We start from the raw sequence: 19617 nt of genomic DNA, 5'->3' as shown, positions 1-19617 counted from the left end.
TTCTTAATTGAAAGTTGTTCTACTAAACCAGCTTAACAAAGCAATTGGCAGTTCCCTAAAAGGAAACCTGCTAAAATACTGCCATGCATCCCAAAGATTATTTCAGTTAACTGCCTATCGTGCTATCAATCCTGTAACAGAGTCCACAGGTTAAATGTAATGCAAATTACAACCAATCACAACAAAGGAGAGGATCCATCATTTAAACCTGGTGGTGTGATGAAGATTCTTGCATATCCTTCAGAAATGTTTTGCCTACCACCAGGGTTACATATGCCAGTTTGGGAATTCTTGCTGTGGTGCTGTTTATTTTTCACAATCCTCTGGACTTGGTTTCTTCTCTCTAGTGTTATCCTGGTGCCCTTCCCTACGCTGAAGTAGTTTTAAACCCTCACCCACAGTATCAGTTATGCTTCCCATAAGGCTGTTGGTCTCAGCCATGTTTAAGTGGCTTGTGCAGAGCCTATTTGGCTTGTGCAGAGCCTCCTGTCCTAGAACTGGTCCCAATGCCCCAGGAATCTGAAACCTTCTCTCTGCGCCAATCTTCATTGCTTGTTGATCTTAAGTATTCCAGAGATTATTACCTTTTGGTATTTCGTTTTAACTTTTTCCCTTGCTCCTGAAAGTCTTGCTGCAAAATGTCAACCTCTTATTTGTCTATGTCATTGATTCTGCCTATTTCCCTTCTTAGATTGTCCTATACTGAACCTTTAACATCTAGCAAAAGAATTGTTTTTATTGGTCTCACCCATCATAACATTTAAGATGCTAAAAACAAAACTCTGAATTCACATGTCAAAAAATACAGTTCAATTTAGTTTGGTGCAAAACACCTTTATTGGAGCAACAGCACAAAAACTTTTATCCAGTATTTTTCTTTAAGGTTGGTGAATAAAATGAATACTGTGATCAAGTACCTAGATCTGTTTAGCTTGTTACCTCAAAACAGAATGTTACAGGTAATTGGTTGCTTTGAATTGCCTTCAGATAAATGAAGCGCTGAATTGTTTTTCCAGGGGTTGGAAGAGTTTTGCTTTAAGTTCTGTGTCAATCATTTGACAGCCGTGACACAAACACAAAGCTTTTCTGACATGGACCATGAACTTTTGAAGAATTTCATCAGCAAGGCTGGCAAGCACGGGGCATTTCGGAATTGAAGCAGGAACTTGAGCAGACACTGAATCAACAGACTCCCAGTCACCTTTTAGTTTCTGCCCCTTTTTTAAAATCAGTTTATCTGCTCCTACCCTTCAGCCATCAGCTCTGGCAGGGTGAGTTCCACAGACGCCAACTGACAGTGCCTAAAAACCTATTGTTTCTGTATTTATCTTAAATAGGTAGGGAAATATTTTAAGCTGAGTTTCTTTCTTGCTTGGCATGTGCACAGTCCTGGAGTTTGCTCAACAATCATCTGGAGATGGGTCCTGTCTGATTTTTCCTTTCCTAAACTGCTGCCCTAGATGAGAATCAGCATGGACCAATGATCAAACCTGGAACTGTGCACATCTGAATGGTTCAGCTACTTGGAGAAGGAAAAGCTTATTGAACCATTGGGGAATTCATTTTCCTTTTGAAGAGATTATAAATGTCAGTCTTTCAATATATTTTGCACATTAGATAGAATTTGAAAGTCCTTCATGCTACTAATGTGCAAGTTATAAATAGCATGGTTTTGCTTTAGCAATATCCTTATGATTCCTGTATTTGCTGATTTCATATCACTGTGTTTGCTTTAAAATGAGTGACACACCATTGTATTATTTTAGTAATTTTGTAATCAAAGTTATGCTTTTCAGAATTAATATAATTTTTCTAAGTGAAAGCAAAATAGAGGATAGCATCATGTGTAAATGTCTCATAAGAGTACAAGTTTATTAATAATAGTGATAGATAGGAATTCTAGGTTTCCAGCAAAAGGCACCAAGTGCTGTATCAGTAGACATCTTAATGAGATGGTAAACACTAATTCATAGAGAGAGAATTATCAACAGATAGTTGAATGTTTTATGGACACAAATCCCCTTTATATGCCATAGCTGGCCCAGCAATCAATCTGTTATTTAGAATAACTACGCTGTTGCATCAATGGCGAGATGTTTTAGATTAGTATCAAGGAATAGAACGTCATCTTCAGGTTTTGGCTGCAACTAACTCCTTCCCACAGCTTAAGTAAGCAGAATAGAACTCCTTGGTTCCTCTGTGACATAGCCAGAGGTGCAGTAGGAATGTTCCATCTCTCAGTAAGGAAAGCAGATTTTATTCTGTGGTGATTCCATCATCTTCTAGCTTTAGTTTTGTAAGCTAGGTACAACTCAAGTTGAGTAGTATCTCTCAAGTGTCCAGAAGTGTCACCTTCCCCTTGAACAATTGTGCTGCATGAGGGAACCATCTAACAAAGCAATTTAGAATCATAGAATCCCTACAGTGCAGAAGGTGGCCATTTGGTCCATCAAGTCTGCACTGATTCTCCAACAGAGCATCTTACCCAGGCCCTTGCTGTACCCTGTAAATTTACCACATTAATCCACATAACCTACACATCTTGGGCAACTGAGGGGCAATTTAGCATAGCCAATCCACCAACTCTGGACTGTGGGAGGAAGCTGGAGCACCCAGAGGAAATCATGCAAACAGAGGGAGAACATACAAACTCCACTTAAACAGCCATCCGAGGCTGAAATTGAAACCTGGTTCCTGGCACTGTGAGGCACTGGTACTAATCACTGACCTAAATCACTAACTTTTGATGGTTAGGCCAATAGTTATCCAAAAGAGTTAGAAGAAATAAAACCATTTAAATTCAGCACAACTATTTGAAAGACTCAGACCAGTCCCCACATGAGCTTCCCCCCACCCCGTTGCAACTCCTATACCCCCAGTTGACTTGTAGCCCATCCCCCTGTATATACCAGCACAGCTCCAGGGAAATTATCAGCATTGATTGCTATAATCCTACAGGTAGTATTCTACTTAAGATACTGGGTTTTGGATTTTTTTTAATGAGGAAGGGACAAAGTGGATTGATCCTTACATAACTATTATTCCGAACTATCTTTTCTCCTTGCATTAAGTGGAGCTCTAGCTGAACGTTCTATATAGCCTGCAGTACAGCTGCTATCAGAGACTAATAAATAGATGAATTATGTGCAACAAGTTTCTGTTGGTTTGAACTAGACTCACCTGTGGGTAGATTTAATACCAGTGCAAATTTGAATACAGCTGTACTTCGATGGACTTGCACTGAATTTGTTTCATAGTGTCCATCCCCCAGTTTAGCTACAACCCATTGTGGCCAACTATTTTAATCTAACAATGAATGAGATTACAGCAGTATGTCTCTGTTAAATTAACATTTTATAATTGCTATCCATGAGTAATTCATTTGACTTCTGTATATTGTGCTCAAAGAGTGGTGGTTTAATCATGTCAGTCATTGCCAACCCAAGGCAGATATAGATAATAAATATGCATTCAAATCTTTCAATTAGGTCACCAACATGCAAAATTAAGGATATAAATTTAATAACTGGAAAATGTCATTTAATACTAAATTAGAGAAACAAATCTACCTAAATGTTAATGCTACCCTCAATATGTTTTTGTTTGTTGTGCCTGCTGTATGTAATTTGTTTACCGTTGGCTTTTTGTATATTACAAATAGTGACTACTTGATGCTTTGTGAAACTTTATTTTCCCTTGAGAATGTGATTTTGAAAGATACAATGTTAAATTGTTACATATGCTATAATTCAATATAATCAGTTTATTTCCATTCCAGTCATACAACTGGCTATGAAACTGGACATTGCTGCAACTATTACTTACAAGCATCTGACAGCTCTTCACTTCTTTGACTTGTACTATCATTTAAAATAAAGAATTAAAGGTTGAAAGAGGATATTATTAATCGTTTATTCAGTATTTGCATATAGGGTGGGTCATTTAAGGGTGGGTTCTGTTGTTGGGCATATAGACTAACAATGTACACTTGAAGTGAGTAGTCAGTGAATATTGTGCTGAGTATACCATAAGTTGTGTTACATCCAATCAGGACTGCGCATTGTGATATTGTGGGTAGATTTGGAAAATAACTGACACCTTTGCCCAAATGCTGAAAAGGCAATTTCTCACTATTCTGCCACTCCAAAGATTGCCGTCGGAGCATGTGGTGCACAATGAACTGAATGTCAGAAAATGACTTAAAGAAAGTTAACTGGTGAATAGGATCAGTTTATTCGGATACACACTGGCATTGGCAGTACAATGTGAGGGTCAGACTATATACTAAAGCAGGCATTTCCAATATCTAGAACACTTCCATATGGCCATTTATCAAGCAGAGAACTGTGCTGCTAAATTTTATGCTGCAGTAATCTTCTCCCCTCATGTCTCTTAAATAGAGGTGGTCTTCCTTAGAGATGATTCTAACAGAGTTGGAAATTTGGCCTATTCTGTTATTTAGAAGTGATAACAGCTTCTTCTTTGCAATTCCAATTGCCTACTCCACCTCTACAGCTCACGTCACCAGTTTTAAAATTACAGTTTTAAATTAGTTCAGTGTGTCATTTTTGGTTTCATTATTTTAATATTTCACTTACCTTGCTTCAGTTAGGTGGGAACCAAATACAAATAGCAGAGATATACTGCTGACTTCTTTATAATGTTTGTCTCCCTGTCAGTGATGTTTGTTAACACATCTGCCAGAATTCTTTTTAAAAGAACTCAATTAAAGCTAGAGCTTGCACTCCTGAACCTTCAGTTAGTTATAACAAAAAAACTTGCACAGGCACTTTGCAGATTTTTATTTACCTATAAAAAAATTATAAAAACAGTACCTTAATCCATAATGTGCAGGACAAATAGATGTCTTGCTGAACAAATCACGAGTACAGACTTCTGCATACTTTTAATCAGAAACATGGAAAGATATTGAACTCATGTGCTGATTAACCATTAATGTTCAATGATAACTTATATCCATGGTTCTTCTGCATGGATAATGTTGAACTGTTAACGTGAATCATGTCCCAAGTTTTCACAGTCAGCTATCACAAATAAAGCAATCCACCCAAATCATCTGAGTCATTAACACTGCCTGTTTAGAGGGCAATTTCAGAAACATTTACCACAAGCCCCATATTACAGCACAGATCTTACTTCATAATTTGTTCATTAAAATGTTTGACACCTTCAGTAACATTTTTAGTAGTCTGCATTTCAGTTGTGAAGGCTAAAAGTCTTGCAAGTCTGAGGTATATAAACCAAAGCTCAGTAGTGTTATACTGCCTTTGTACAGTTTACCACATCATTACATCTTACTCTTATAGATATCAGCCTTGGTTCTGTGGTAGCACTTGCGTCTTTGGGTCAGAAGGTTGTAGATCCATGATACCATGTATTTGATCAATTTAGGCTGGCACTGCATGCAGTACTTGAGTCTTTCAGGTGAAATGTTAAATTGAACTGTCAGCCCTCAGGTGGATGCAAAAGATCCTATGACCCTATTTAAAGGGCATGATCAAAGAAGTTCTCTTCAAGCCAACATTGAGCCCTCAACTAACACTTTAAATGGATGATCCAAACATTTGTTTCATTACTGTTGGTGGGACTTCTTTGCACTATGCAAAATGTCTGCCACATTCTCTGCACTACAATAATACATTGGCTGCAAAATACTTAAGGACCTCCTGAGGTTATGAAAGGTGCTGTATAAATGCAAGAGTTTCCTTATGTCTTACTGCAAACGTAAAGCATTTGTAGCAATACCAGAACCAAAATTGATAGGCACATTACTTGCAACTTGAAGATAATTCAACTACGCACAAATTTGTTTCTAGTTTGTCGTAAGTAAAATCTTATAAATAAAAACATTAATAAAATTGAAACTGCACACATCCTGTGCAAATGCTACATATTTGGGGTCATATTTTCCTCCTTTATGATTAGGGTGCTAATTGCCTTCATTTCATTGTTTTTTTTTTACAGACCCAAATCAAAATGACAGGTTCACAGATGACTTCATTTAACATATAATTGTTACTAGACCTTTAAAAAAAAATCACCAATCCGAACACAGTCCGATCTAGATCTCAATTAGTATTTAACCGATAGAAATGGCAAATATTTTGCACATCTAATTGTAGAATGTACAAAACTTGTTAAAGATAGTTTGAGCAAAGTTGATTGAATCCCACTGCACTGACTGTCCTAATGAATGCAAGAAATGCAAAGAACATTTAGAACAGGGCAGACTCGAATTTATGCCATATACAAAAGGTGTGGTTGTACATCACAGACTCAACTACTGAAAGGACACAACAGAAACAATACAACTCGAACACAGCATCAAGCTAAGAGTAGCATCCTTTTTTCATATGCAAATATCAGTAATGAATTTTAAGTAGATTGCTATTTACAGAGAATTACCGAGGATGTAGCAAATAATGTTAGATTAAAATAAACAGACTAATACAAATCATGAGACATGTCAAAGGAGGGAAGCACAAGTGAGTGGAGCTGAAGATTTAGCAGAAGTGAAGGTGGCTGATGACCTGTTAGTATACTCTGCAGGTCTAGTGCACTGAACACCACTGCACATAGCTACAGGATTCAGATTATTCCAGGGTAGTTTTTGTAAACAAAGAGTAGCAGTAAAAATCAGAAGGAAAATAAGATACTTGCATCAATTGTTGCTCTATTTACTCACTTATTGTTGAACGTCACACAGAGAGGAAAATATGACCTTTAAAGCACACTGCTTCGCAAAATAATTTTCTAAAAATGTCTTAAGAATCCCACTAACTGGAGGTTATAAAAAGAAAACAAAAACCCTGGTAAAACAAAATCTGTGAAAGAAAGGAACATAAATCCACCATGGCCAGAACTGATGAAAATTCAGCTGCAGAGGATCATACTCCTGTGCAGTGCAGATACATTCCTGAGTCAGATGAGGAGGTTTAAGTCATTTGTCCTCCCTTTTCATGCCACTGTTTCCATCTTTCAATTTCTGCTCTTGCATCTTGTTCCTTGTGGATGCTGTAGAGATATTAACAAGACTGTTAGGTTGAAATTATTTCATATTACTTAGACTAAAGAGACTGATCCAGTTTAGTAATACTCCCTTATATTGAATATAATAATACCAATAGAATTTAAGTTTTACAACAAGCATTTTATACCTAGATGGGGATTACATCTATTCACACAGTTTAAAAACTTTCAGAATGTGTGCCTTGTTTAATGGCTGTTGATATCTGTTATGTTGTTCTGTCTGACTAGATGATCTATAAAGGCACTCTGGACCTGATAAATTATTTTACAGATTTATCTATCTCTTGGAGAAGTTCAACCTGAACTTCCTTGTCACTTTGACTCTTCAAGTAATTTTTTATTATTTCTCTTTATGCATTTTAGTTAAATAACTTGAAAGTCTCTCCCGTTGACATCATTTTCTCAATCAGAACAGCACACAAACAGGCCCTTTGGCCCTTCAAGCCTGCACTGATCATGTGTTCCTAACTAGACCATCCGTTTGTATCCCTCTATTCCCAGTCTGTTCATGTGACTACCTAGATAAGTCTTAAATGATCCTAGCGTGTCTGCCTCAACCACCTTGCTGGGTAGTGCATTCCAGGCCCTCATCACCCTCTGTGTAAAAAATGTCCCCCGCATATCTGTGTTGAACCTTGCCCTTGCCTTATCTTGAACTTGTGACCCCTTGTGTTTGTCATTTCTGAACTGGGGGGAAAAAGCTTCCAACTGTTCATCCTATCCATGCCCTTCATAATTTTATAAACTTCTTTTAGGTCGCCTCTCAACCTCCATTTTTCCAGGGAGAACAACCTCAGTTTACTCAATCTCACCTCATAGCTAAAACCCTCCAAACCAGGCAACATTCTGGTAAACCTTTTCTGCACTCTCTCCAAAGCTTCCGCGTCCTTCTGGTAGTCGGATGCAGTATTCCAAATGTGGCCTAACTAACGTATATAACTGCAACATCATATGCCAACTTTTATACTCTATGCCACATCCAATAAAGGCAAGCCATATTCCTTCTTCACCACCTTTTCCACCTGTGCTGCCACCTTTAAGGATCTGTGGACTTGCACATCCAGGTTCCTCTGTGTGTTACTCCTGATGGTTCTGTCATTTATTGTATAGCTCCCTCCTTCATTAGACCTACCAAAATGCATCATTTCACATTTATCTGGATTAAATTCCATCTGCCATTTCTCCACCCAATTTTCCAGCCTATCTTCTGCTATAATCTCTAACAATGTTCATCACTATCTGCACTCCAGCAATCTTCGTGTCGTCCGCAAACTTACTAATCAGACCAGCTACATCTTCTTCCAAATCATTTATATATATCACAAACAGCAGAGGTCCAAGTACAGAGCCCTGCTGAACACCACTAGTAAAAAGTCTGACAACACCAGGTTTTAGTCCAACCTATTTATTTGATAATATTCTCACAAGCTTTCGAGGGGTTACCCTCTTCGTCAGGTGAATGGAGAGTTCTGGCCTCAGACAGAGCATATAACTCTCCATTCACCTGACGAAGAGGGTAACCCCTCGAAAGCTTGTGAGAATATTATCAAATAAATAGGTTGGACTAAAACCTGGTGTTGTCAGACTTTTTACTGTGTTTACGCCAGTCCAACGCCGGCATACCCACATCATGAACACCACTAGTCACAGACCTCCAATCAGGAAATGACTCCTCCACTGCTACCCTCTATGGCCGACACAATAAGAAGTCTCACAACACCAGGTTAAAGTCCAAAAGGTTTATTTGGTGGCAAAAGCCACTAGTTTTCGGGTCTCTGACCCTTCGTCAGATGAGTGGAGAGTTCTGATCACAAACGGGATGTAAAGACACACACTCAGTTTACAGAATACTGATTAGAATGTGAGTTTTTACAGCTAATCAAGTCTTAAAGGTGCAGACAATGTGCGTGGAGATAGCAATAAGCATTGATTAAAAAGAGATGTGTATTGTCTCCAGACAGGACAGTAAGTGAGATTTTGCAAGCCCAGGCAAGTCAGGGGTTACAAATAATGTGACATAAATGCAAGATTCCAGTTGAGGCCGTCCTGTCAGTTTGTGCTCGACTCTGCGCTGTCGTGTGTCGTGAAAGCCGCCTTAGAGAACGCTTATCCGAAGATCAGAGGCCAAATGCCCGTGACAGCTGGAATGTTCACCAACAGGAAGAGAACAGTCTTGCCTGGTGACTGTTGAGCAGTGTTCATTCATCCGTTGTCGTAGCATCTGCATGGTCTCCCCAGTGTACCATGCCTCGGGACATCTTTTCCTGCAGCGTACAGATAGACAACGCTGGCTGAGTTGCAAGAGTATGAAGGCATAAGAACAGGATATGGCACTTGACTCATCGATCGACAGTTCTGACGCATCACAGCCAAAAATCGCACTGACCTCAGAAGACAAACACGGGACACAATGGACACAGTACCCTTTGTCGTGCAGTATTTCCCTGGAGCGGAGAAGCTACGACATCTTCTCCGGAGTCTTCAACATGTCATTGATGAAGACAAACATCTCACCAAGGCCATCCCCACACCCCCACTTCTTGTCTTCAAACAACCGCACAACCTCAAACAGACCACTGTCCGCAGCAAACTACCCAACTTTCAGGAGAACAGTGATCATGACACCACACAGCCCTGCCACAGCAACTTCTGCAAGACATGCCAGATCATCGACACGGATGCCATCATCTCATGTGAGAACACCATCCACCAGGTACATGGTACACACTTTTGCAACTCGGCCAACGTCGTCTACCTGATATGCTGCAGGAAAGGATGTCCCAAGGCATGGTACATTGTGGACACCATGCAGACGCTACAACAATGGATGAATGAACACTGCTTGACAATCACCAGGCAAGACTGTGTTCTTCCTGTTGGCAAACACTTCAGCGGTCATGGGCATTCGGCCTCTGATCTTCGGGTAAGCGTTCTCCAAGGCGGCCTTCACGACACACGACAGTGTAGAGTCACTGAGTAGAAACTGATAGCCAAGTTCTGCACACGAAGACGGTCTCAACCAGGATCTTGGGTTCATGTCACACTATTTGTAAACCCCATGACTTGCCTGGACTTGCAAAATCTCACTTACTGTCCTGTCTGGAGACAGTACACATCTCTTTAACCTATGCTTAATGCTATTTCCACTCTCACTGTCTGGACCTTTAAGCCTCGATTAGCTGTAAAAACTCACATTCTAATCAGTATTCTGTAAACCGAGTGTGTCTTTACATCCCATTTGTGATCAGAACTCTCCACTCACCTGATGAAGGGTCAGAAGCCCGAAAGCTAGTGGCTTTTGCTACCAAATAAACCTTTTGGACTTTAACCTGGTGTTGTGAGACTTCTTACTGTGGTTACCCCAGTCCAACGCCAGCATCTCCACACCATGACTTCTACAGCCAAAATCTTGCAGACATTCAAATGCAATTCAAATAACAATTGGGAAGAAATAAATAAGAGCTGGGGAATAAAATCAAAAGGACTAGATCTTATGTGAGAAATAAAATGACCAGGGTGAGGTTAGGGCCAGTCAAGGATAGTAGTGGGAACTTGTGCATGGAGTCAGAAGAGATAGGTGAGGTGCTGAATGAATACTTTTCTTCAGTGTTCACTAAGGAGAGGGGCCTTGTTTTTGAGGATGACTGTGTGATACAGGCTGATAGGATGGAAGAGGTAGATGTTCTGAGGGAAAATGTATTAGCAATTTTGAAAAACCTGAGGGTCGACAAGTCCCCTGGGCCAGATGGGATACATCAGGAGGCAAGGGGTGAGACTGCGGAGCCTTTAGCTTTGATCTTTGGGTCCTCACTGTCCACGGGGATTGTGCCAGAGGACTGGAGAGTGGCGAATGTTGTTCCTCTCTTCAAGAAAGGAAATAGGAATGACCCTGATAATTATGGGTCAGTTAGTCTTACTTTGGTGGTCGGTATGTTAATGGAAAGGTCCTGAGGGATAGGATTTATGACCAATTGGAAAGATGCAGCTTAATCGGGATAGTTAGCACGGTTTCATGAGGGGTAAGTCCTGCCTCACAAATTTGACTGAATTTTTCGAGGAGGTAACTAAGTGTGTAGACAAAGATAGAGCAGTTGATGCCATATGCATGGATTTTAGTAAGGTCTCTGATAAGGTTTGGTAGGCTCATGAAGAAAATAAGGCGTGGGATAAAAGGAAATTTGGCTGATTGAATAAGTAACTGGCTATCTCATAGAAGACACAGGGTGGTGGTGGAGGGAAAATTTCCAGTCTGGAGGCCAGTTACCAGTGGTGTACCACAGGGATCAGTGCTGGGTCCTCTGCTACTTGTGATTTTTATCAATGACTTGGAAGAGAGGGCTGAAGGGTAGGTTAGTAAGATAGAGTGGACGTGCAGAGACTATTTCCTCGGGTGGATGTAACTGCTATTAGGGGGCATAACTATAAGGTTCATGTTGGGAGATACAGGAAGGATGTCTGAGGTAGATGCTTTATTCAGAGTGGTTGGAGTGTGGAATGCGCTGCCTGCTGTGATAGTGGAGTCAGGCACTTTAGGAACCTTCAAGCGATTATTGGATAGGCACATGGAGCACACCAGAAAGATAGGAAGTGGGATAGCTTGATCTTGGGTTCAGACCTAGCTCGGCACAACATCAGCCTGTACTGTGCTGTACTGTTCTATGTTCTATAAGTAAGATCTAATGAATAGTTGGGGATACCTTAGGCAAAGTAAAACCACAGGAGAATGACTAATATTAAAGCAATAAAATATCTCAAATGCACGCACTGCAATCCACTGAGAAATATTTGAGCGGAAACAATAATAGAAACCTGTGTTGAGACTGGACAAAATAGAAAACAAGCAAGTTGTCATACAATATATACATATATTTAAATAGGTAGCTGGGGGATTGGAAATATAACATTGCGGAAAGTTAGGTGTAGTGGCAATAATGGTTAAAAAAGTTATATATGTTGCATAGAGAGATGATGTAGAGAAGTAAGGAATACTGACAGGGAAGGGGGTCAGAGATGAAATGTTTATGAGTTGTTTTAGTGATACGGTAATATTACTCACCTCCAAATTATTGGAAGGAAATTTATCATCAAATCAGAGAAATCAGCAGCCATAACAAAATACTTGTTTGAGGAGATTTTAATTATCCACTTATCGACTTGGGCAGATGAAGAATAAATGGAGGAAAGGGAATGAAATGTTTAATGAATGTAGGATGCCTTCCTCAAGTTGTGCAGTGGACATATGGGAAAGGAGTTTGTTCAATGTGGTTATGATTATTAAGTTTAAAGTTTATTTATTAGTCACAAGTAGGCTTACATTCACACTGCAATGAAGTTACTGTGAAAACCCCTAGTCGTCACACTTCGGCACCTGTTTGGGTACACTAAAGGAGAACTTAGCATGGCCAATGCACCTAACCAGCACGTCTTTGGACTGTGGGTGCAAACCAGAGCACCCGGAGGAAACCCACGCAGACACAGGGAAAATGTGCTAACTCCACACAAATAGTGATCCAAGCCAGAATCGACCCAGGTCCCAGTGCGAACCTCTGTGCCACCCCACGATAAAGCAGATCAGATAGATGAGTTAAATGTGGGCAAACACTTCTAGAGTAATGACCACAATACAATGAACTTGAAGGTCCAACTTGTGAGGAGGATAATCAGTACATTTCAAAAGGAACAGCATTTGTCAACAAAAAGAAAAATGAAGTGGGCCAGTAAATGCAATAGGACTATTTGCTTGTATGAAAGATAAAATTACTGGTTGGGTCAAATAACCTGTATCCCTGTTGTAATTCCTTTTCATATAATCTGGTGGTCAGTTCTGTATGTACATGGGGTCACATTAAATGGTATTCAGCAACAATACAACCACTCTTTGACCTCTGTTTAATCCCTCTGATATTACAAACCACATTAGTTCTTAACTGCAGGGTTAGTGAATGATTGCTTTCTGAATTATCCACAATAATACCAAGCATGATTAAATTAATTGTGTGATTATTCTGTGACAAATAAAATATTTAATGAAATAAATAATACCTGGATAATCAATAGCACAATCTTAACAAGTGGTTATGATTAATCACATGAGAGTTAATTCTGAGCAATGATAGCATTGGCCCTAGTGAGAATACACAGTATTACTAAATGAATACAGAATTGGAAAACCTTTCTTTTGTTCACGGGATATGAACAAGGACAATATTTCTGACGAGATTTAAGAGTCAACCACATTGCATCACATTTAGGCCAGATCAGGAAAGGACATCAGATTTCCTTCCCCAAAGGATATTAATGAACCAGATGGGTTTTTTACAACAATTGACAATGGTTTCATGGTCATTATTAGACTTTTAATTTCAGATTTTTATTGAATTCAAATTTTACCATCTGTCATAGTGTGATTTGAACCCAAGTCCCCAGAGCATTACCCTGGATTACAAGTCCAGTACCATTGCCACTGTCTCTCCTGTCAGACATGTTTGGGCAACTACTGTGAATTGACAGGATCATTTGCAAACACATTGCAATTTGCTTACAGTATCAGAAAGTGGGAACAAGCCAATTTCCTGAGGCTGGGAGGGACAGTAATCTCAGGAGTTTAGTCAAATTATTCTTTCTTTTATTGTTGAACAGCTCAACCCACCTTCTTGCAAATATAACCAGTTTTATATGCATCATCAATTATTCTGATGTAAGGAGCAGTCACTGACTCACACTTCTTGACACACAAGATAATTTATTGGGCTGGAAGGAAACACTGAACAGGATGAGGCCCCTTTCTCCACAGGATTGAGGAGGACCCAATAGAGGCCTTTAAAATTATGAAGGAGTTTGATAGAATAGCCATAAAAAGGATATTTCCATTTAATATAGGGAACATAAATGTAAGACAGCCAGTAATAAATCATATAAGGAATTCAAGAATGTCTTCTTATTGGTGAGAATGTGAATACGTATTGAAAAGAAATCTAAGTACATGAGTGTTAGCGTACCAATCAGATACCTCAAGGTGCATCAAGAAGCCAGGTAGTTTTTCTATTTCGACATTAGTATAAGGATAAAATGTTTCACTCCAGATGTGATTCTATTGACAACTAGGGAGCTTTTATCAAAACCAATTTTATTTAACAAAAGAGTTTAACTATAACAAATGAATTCACTTCAAATTTAACACTTGAATAATAAACATGACAAAATACAATTCTTAACTACTAACAATTCCTATGAGTTCCAATTCAAACAATTTCCTCTTACAGACTTAAAACCCCTTTTCGAAAACTGTCCTGGAGCTTTTTGAATATCTCGAGAGAGAGAGAGAGAGAGAGAAAGAAAGACTTTTTAGAAAGAGAAAGCTACCTCTTTTAAATTGCTCCAGTCAGCAAAGAACAAAGAAAATTACAGCAAGAAACGGGCCCTTTGGCCCTCCAAGCCTGCATCGATCATGCTATCCAACTTAACTAAAACTCTCCACCCTTCCGGGGACCATATCCCTCTATTCCCATCCTATTCGTGTATTTGTCAAGACGCCCCTTGAAAGTTACTACTGTGTCTGCTTTCACTACCTTCCCTGGCAACGAGTTCCAGGCACCCACTACTCTGTGGAAAAAATCTGCCCTGTGCATCTCCTTTAAACCTTGCCTCTCGCACCTTAAACCTATGCCCCCTAATAATTGACTGTTCCACCTTGGGAAAAAGCTTCTGACTATCCACTCTGTCCATGTCTCTCATAATCTTGTAGACTTCTATCAGGTCTCCCCGCAACCTCCGTCATTCCAGTGAGAACAAACCAAGTTTCTCCAACCTCTCCTCATAGCTAATGCCCTTCATACCAGGCAACATCCTGGTAAAATTTTTCCGTACCCTCTCCAAAGCCTACACATCCTTTTGGTAATGTGGCAACCAGAATTGAACACTATATTCTAAGTGCGGCCTCACTAAGGTTCTATAAAGCTGCAACATGACTTACCAACTTTTAAACTCAATACCCCGGCCGATGAAGGCAAGCATGCCGTATGCCTTCTTGACTACTTTCTCCACCTGCATTGCCCATCAATACTCGAGGGTTCTGCCATTTACTGTATATTTCCTATTGTATTAAGCCTTCCAAAATGCATTACCTGACTTTTGTCCAGATTAAACTCCATCTGCCATCTCTCTGTCCAAGTCTCCAACCGATTTATAACCTGCTGTATCTGCTGATGGACCTCATTGCTATCCGCAAATCCACCAACCTTTGTGTTGTCTGCAAACTTACTAATCAATCCAGTCACATTTTCCTCAAAATCATTTATATATAGTACAAACAGCCAAGGTCCTAGCACCACCAATCCTTGAGGAACACTACTTGTCACAGCCCTCCATTCAGAAATGCACCCTTCCACTGCAATCCTGTCTTCTTTGACCAAGCCAGTTTTATATCCACATTGCCAGTTCACCGCTGATCCCATGCAACTTCATCTTCTGCACCAATCTGCCATGAGGGACCTTGTCAAAGGCTTTACTGAAATCGATGCAGACAACATCCACTGCCCTACCCTCATTAATTAGTTTTGTCACTTCCTCGAAAAACTCAATCAAATTCGTGAGACATGACCTTCCCTGCACAAAACCATGTTTCGGAACACGCTGTTCCTTTGTCATTCTGGACAGCATGTTCTGGAAGCCTGTGGCATTTTCTACAAATAAACCTGTTGGACTTTAAGCTGTGTTGTGAAACTTCTTTCTGTTTCCATCCCAGTCCAAGGCCAGCATCGCCACATCATGACCTCCCCTGTAGCCAGTGAGGATACAAAGATTTTTCTCAAGGCCCCAGCAATTTCCTCCCTTGCATCTCTCAGTATTCTAGGGTATATCCCATCAGACTCTGGCGACTTGTCTACTTTAATGTTTCTCAAGGACCCCAATACATCCTCTTTTTTGATCTCAACATGACTCAAACTATCTACATATCCTTTCCCAGAATCAACATCCACCAAGTCCTTCTCTTTGGTGAATATTGACGCAAAATGCTCATTTAATATCTTGCCTATTTCCTCTGGCTCCACACATAGATTCCCTCCCTTGTCCTTGAGTGCGCCAACCCTCTCCCTGGCTCTCTTTCTTTTTATATATGTATAATCCTGCTGACCAATGCTTTTTTCATGACCCCTTTTAGCCCTTCTTAGTCCTTGCTTAAGTTTCTTTCTACTTTCCTTGTATTCCATACTTGCTTTGTGTTCCCAGCCTCCTAGCTTTGACAAATGCTTTCTTTTTCTCTTTGATTAGGCTCACAATATCAAGAGCAACTTGAAACTAAAACATTATCTTTCCTGCAAGCTTAGCTCCTCCCATTAACCACATGACAATCAAGCTAATTAAAACCTTGCTCTGAAATCCCAAAGGAAACCCAAGTAAACAAAGATGCATTAGCTCTGTTTAAACAACCACTTCCTTAGCTAAAACCAGTCATTATCCTACATTTTCAACATTTGAGCTACCTGCTGCCCAGACGAATTGGCATCTTGTAAAACCAAGCTGACTTACAAACATACCCCTTACTAGAGACATGATTAAAATACATCATCACAATGAGGGAGAAAGGAATAGAAGAGTGGGCTGAAGGAATAATGTTATAAATTGAATAAGAACAAGCTCATGTGGAACATCAGCCAGTATGGTAGAATAATCTACTTCTCTGCAATCTATTTTTAAATTAACTTGAAACTTTTGAGCATTTGTTTACGATTTACATAAGAGGTGTAGCTGTGATTTTTAGCATCAATTTATCATCATGCAGAGTACATTTAAGATGCTAACTCAGATTATGAGCATGTCCATTTATAACATCTGACAAGGACTTAATGTCAATAGATTGAAAATCATAAATAAAACAGCAAATGGACCAATTATAAGTGGCAGGGAGGGTTGATCCAATTAATTAGCTTTACCTAGCTAATTATCCTCCTATCAATTTGATTATTTGCACACTCAGTTTGATGTTTAATCTACAATGGTGGTATAAGTTATGATGGGAGTTTTCTAAAATAATTTAGTGAGTCAAACTGAGTTTGCACTCCAGTCTCCTGGAGCATACGAGTCGATGTGGGATTGAAAGATAGTTCCACTCTTCACTACTGTTTCCATCTTTTACCTCAATAGTTTATTGTTTGATATATTTTCCTGGCAGGGTTGCAGCAGTTCACGCCAACAAAATAAGAAATAGGCAAAGTCCTTCAAGCCTGCTGTACCATTCATTACAATCACAGCTGATCTTCTGTCTCAATTCATTTTTTCACCAGCTCCCCATACCCCTCAATTCCCAATACCAAAAATTTTTCTATCTCAGTCTTAAATATTTTGAATAATAAAGCATTCACAAGCCTCTGGAATAAAAATACCAAAGATTCTCAACCCTTTGAGTGAAGAAGTTTCTCCTCTTAGGGTCACAGAGGATTACAGCATGGAAATAGGTTCTTCGGACCAACATGTCAATGCTGCTCTTTTTTAAAGCCCTTAAGCTAATCCCAATTGCCCGCATTTGGCCCATATCCCTCTATACCCATCATACCCACGCATTTAAATGCATTTTAAAAGACAAAATTGTAACTGCCCCTACTACTACCTCTGGCAGCTTGTCCCAGACACTCACCACCCTCTGTGTGGAAAAAATTGCCCCTCCAGACACATTTATATCTCTCCCCTCTCACCTTAAACCTATGCCCTCTAGTTTTAAACTGCTCTACCTTTGGATAGAGGAGTTTAGCTGACCTGTGCCACTCATTATTTTATAGACCTCTATAAGATCACCCCTTAGCCTCCTACGCTCCAGAGAAAAAAGGCCCAATCTATCCAGCTTCTCCTTATAACTCAATCCATCAAGTCCCAGTAGCATCCTAGTAAATCTTTTCTGCACTCTTTCTATAATAGGGTGACCAGAATTGCACACAGTATTCCAAGTGTGACCATACCAATGTCCTGTACAACTTCAACAAGACATTCCAACTCCTGTATTCAATGTTCTGACTGATAAAACCAAGCATGCCGAATGCCTTCTTCACCAATCTGTCCACCTGTGACTCTACTTTCAAGGAGTTATAAACATGTATCCCTAGATCTCTTTGTTCTGTAACTCTCCCCAACGCCCTACCATTAACTGAGTAAGTCCTGTTCTGGTTCAAATCTACCAAAATGCATCATCTTGCATTTGTCTAAATTAAACTCCATCTGCTATTCATCAGCCCATTGGCCCAATTGATCAAGGTCCCATTGCAATTGTAGATAACTTCCTTCACTGTTCACTATGCCACCAATCTTAGTGTCATCTGCAAACTTAGTAACCATGTCTCCTATATTCTGATCCAAATCATGAATATAAATAACAAATAACAGTGGACCCAGCACTGATCCCTGAGGCACACCACCGGTCACAGGCCTCCAGTTTGAAAAGCAACTTTCTACAACCACCCTCTGGCTTCTGTCAAGAAGCCAATTTTGTATTCATTTGGATATCTCACTCTGGATCCCGTGCGATTTAACCTTATTAAATTATTCCCTGTCTGTTAACGAACCATCCATCCAAGCTAATATATTACTCTCAAGTCTATAAGCCCTTTTCTCGCATATTAACCTTTGGTGTGACACCTTGTTGAACGCAGGTGAGTTTGTGAAGCAGTGGAATTATGAAGCTCTGGTTTCTTTTCTGCGCCCTTTGTTGTCCAAAGCACCCATGTCTAAAACTGGAGTACTGAGACACCAGCTTTTTAATAAGAATCCAGTTATCATACCTGATTTAGTTAGTAACCTAAATGTTTACTGTGACTGATTATCAGTATGGGTGATCCACAATGTCCACTGAATCATCAACTGAGGCTCTTCTCATCATTCATCAGAGGAGAATCTAAAGGTGATAATACTTCTCATTTTGACCCAAAACTGATACTCTGAACATCTGGTAGCTGCAAGGCGCTAATGGATATCTGCCTCAATAATTCTGGCTTTTGGTTGAAAATTAATGGAAAATAAAGCACAGTTTTACACAGCAGCCTGAATGTTGGGAGTGTGTCGGAATAGTGTAGTAATATATTTACACGTATGATTTGTGTAGTGGGCTTCACTGGGGAGATGGAACAAAATCAGAAAGTTACAGACCACTTACTTTTTAGGGGTAGGCATATAAAAACAAATTCAGCATGGAATTAGAAAATTGTGTCATGTTTGAGCAAACATAATGAATTCATTGAAGAAGTAAAAAATTGTGGCATACATGAACTTTCATAGAAACATTGAAAATAAGTGACACAGAAAGCAGCCATTCAACTGATCACATCTATGCCAGCTGAAAAAAAAAATCCTACCCAGTCCCACTCCAACTTGCACGGTATCACACCTCAAGTGCTTATACAGACAAATATTTTTACAATATGATGACAGTTTCTGCTTCTATCAGTCTTTCAGGTAGTCAGTTCCACACCCCCACCACCCTCTGGGTGAAAGAATTACTCAACTCACCTCTAATCTTTTTACCAATACTTATTTGTCTCTCTGCTATCAGAACCTTCCTCAAGTCCTTCCTCTGTCTAGGTT

The 19617-nt window shown here is 39.7% G+C and overlaps 2 protein-coding genes across 4 annotated transcripts in view; one reads left to right on the top strand and one right to left on the bottom strand.

The window, feature by feature from the left end:
- Window positions 1-3893, top strand: part of LOC145353446 (RCC1 and BTB domain-containing protein 2-like) — a 63087-nt gene extending 59194 nt beyond the window's left edge. For all 3 annotated transcript variants that reach the window (XM_080204225.1, XM_080204226.1, XM_080204227.1), the window contains one exon: window positions 1017-3893. In XM_080204225.1, coding sequence (XP_080060351.1) covers window positions 1017-1157 — 141 coding nt within the window. In that variant the 3' untranslated portion in view covers window positions 1158-3893. The remainder of the gene's footprint in view (window positions 1-1016) is intronic.
- Window positions 3894-4787: 894 nt separating this feature from the next.
- Window positions 4788-19617, bottom strand: part of rb1 (retinoblastoma 1) — a 288967-nt gene continuing 274137 nt past the window's right edge. Inside the window, exon 27 of the mRNA XM_080204223.1 lies at window positions 4788-7035. Within this exon, the coding sequence (XP_080060349.1) occupies window positions 6962-7035 (74 nt within the window). The 3' untranslated portion in view covers window positions 4788-6961. The remainder of the gene's footprint in view (window positions 7036-19617) is intronic.

The sequence above is a fragment of the Carcharhinus amblyrhynchos genome, chromosome 15 (assembly GCF_965287045.1).
Source record: "Carcharhinus amblyrhynchos chromosome 15, sCarAmb.v2.hapA, whole genome shotgun sequence".
Classification (NCBI taxonomy): domain Eukaryota; kingdom Metazoa; phylum Chordata; class Chondrichthyes; order Carcharhiniformes; family Carcharhinidae; genus Carcharhinus; species Carcharhinus amblyrhynchos.
The sequence above is the reverse complement of the archived record's forward strand: the minus strand, read 5'-3'. Positions and strand labels throughout refer to the sequence as shown.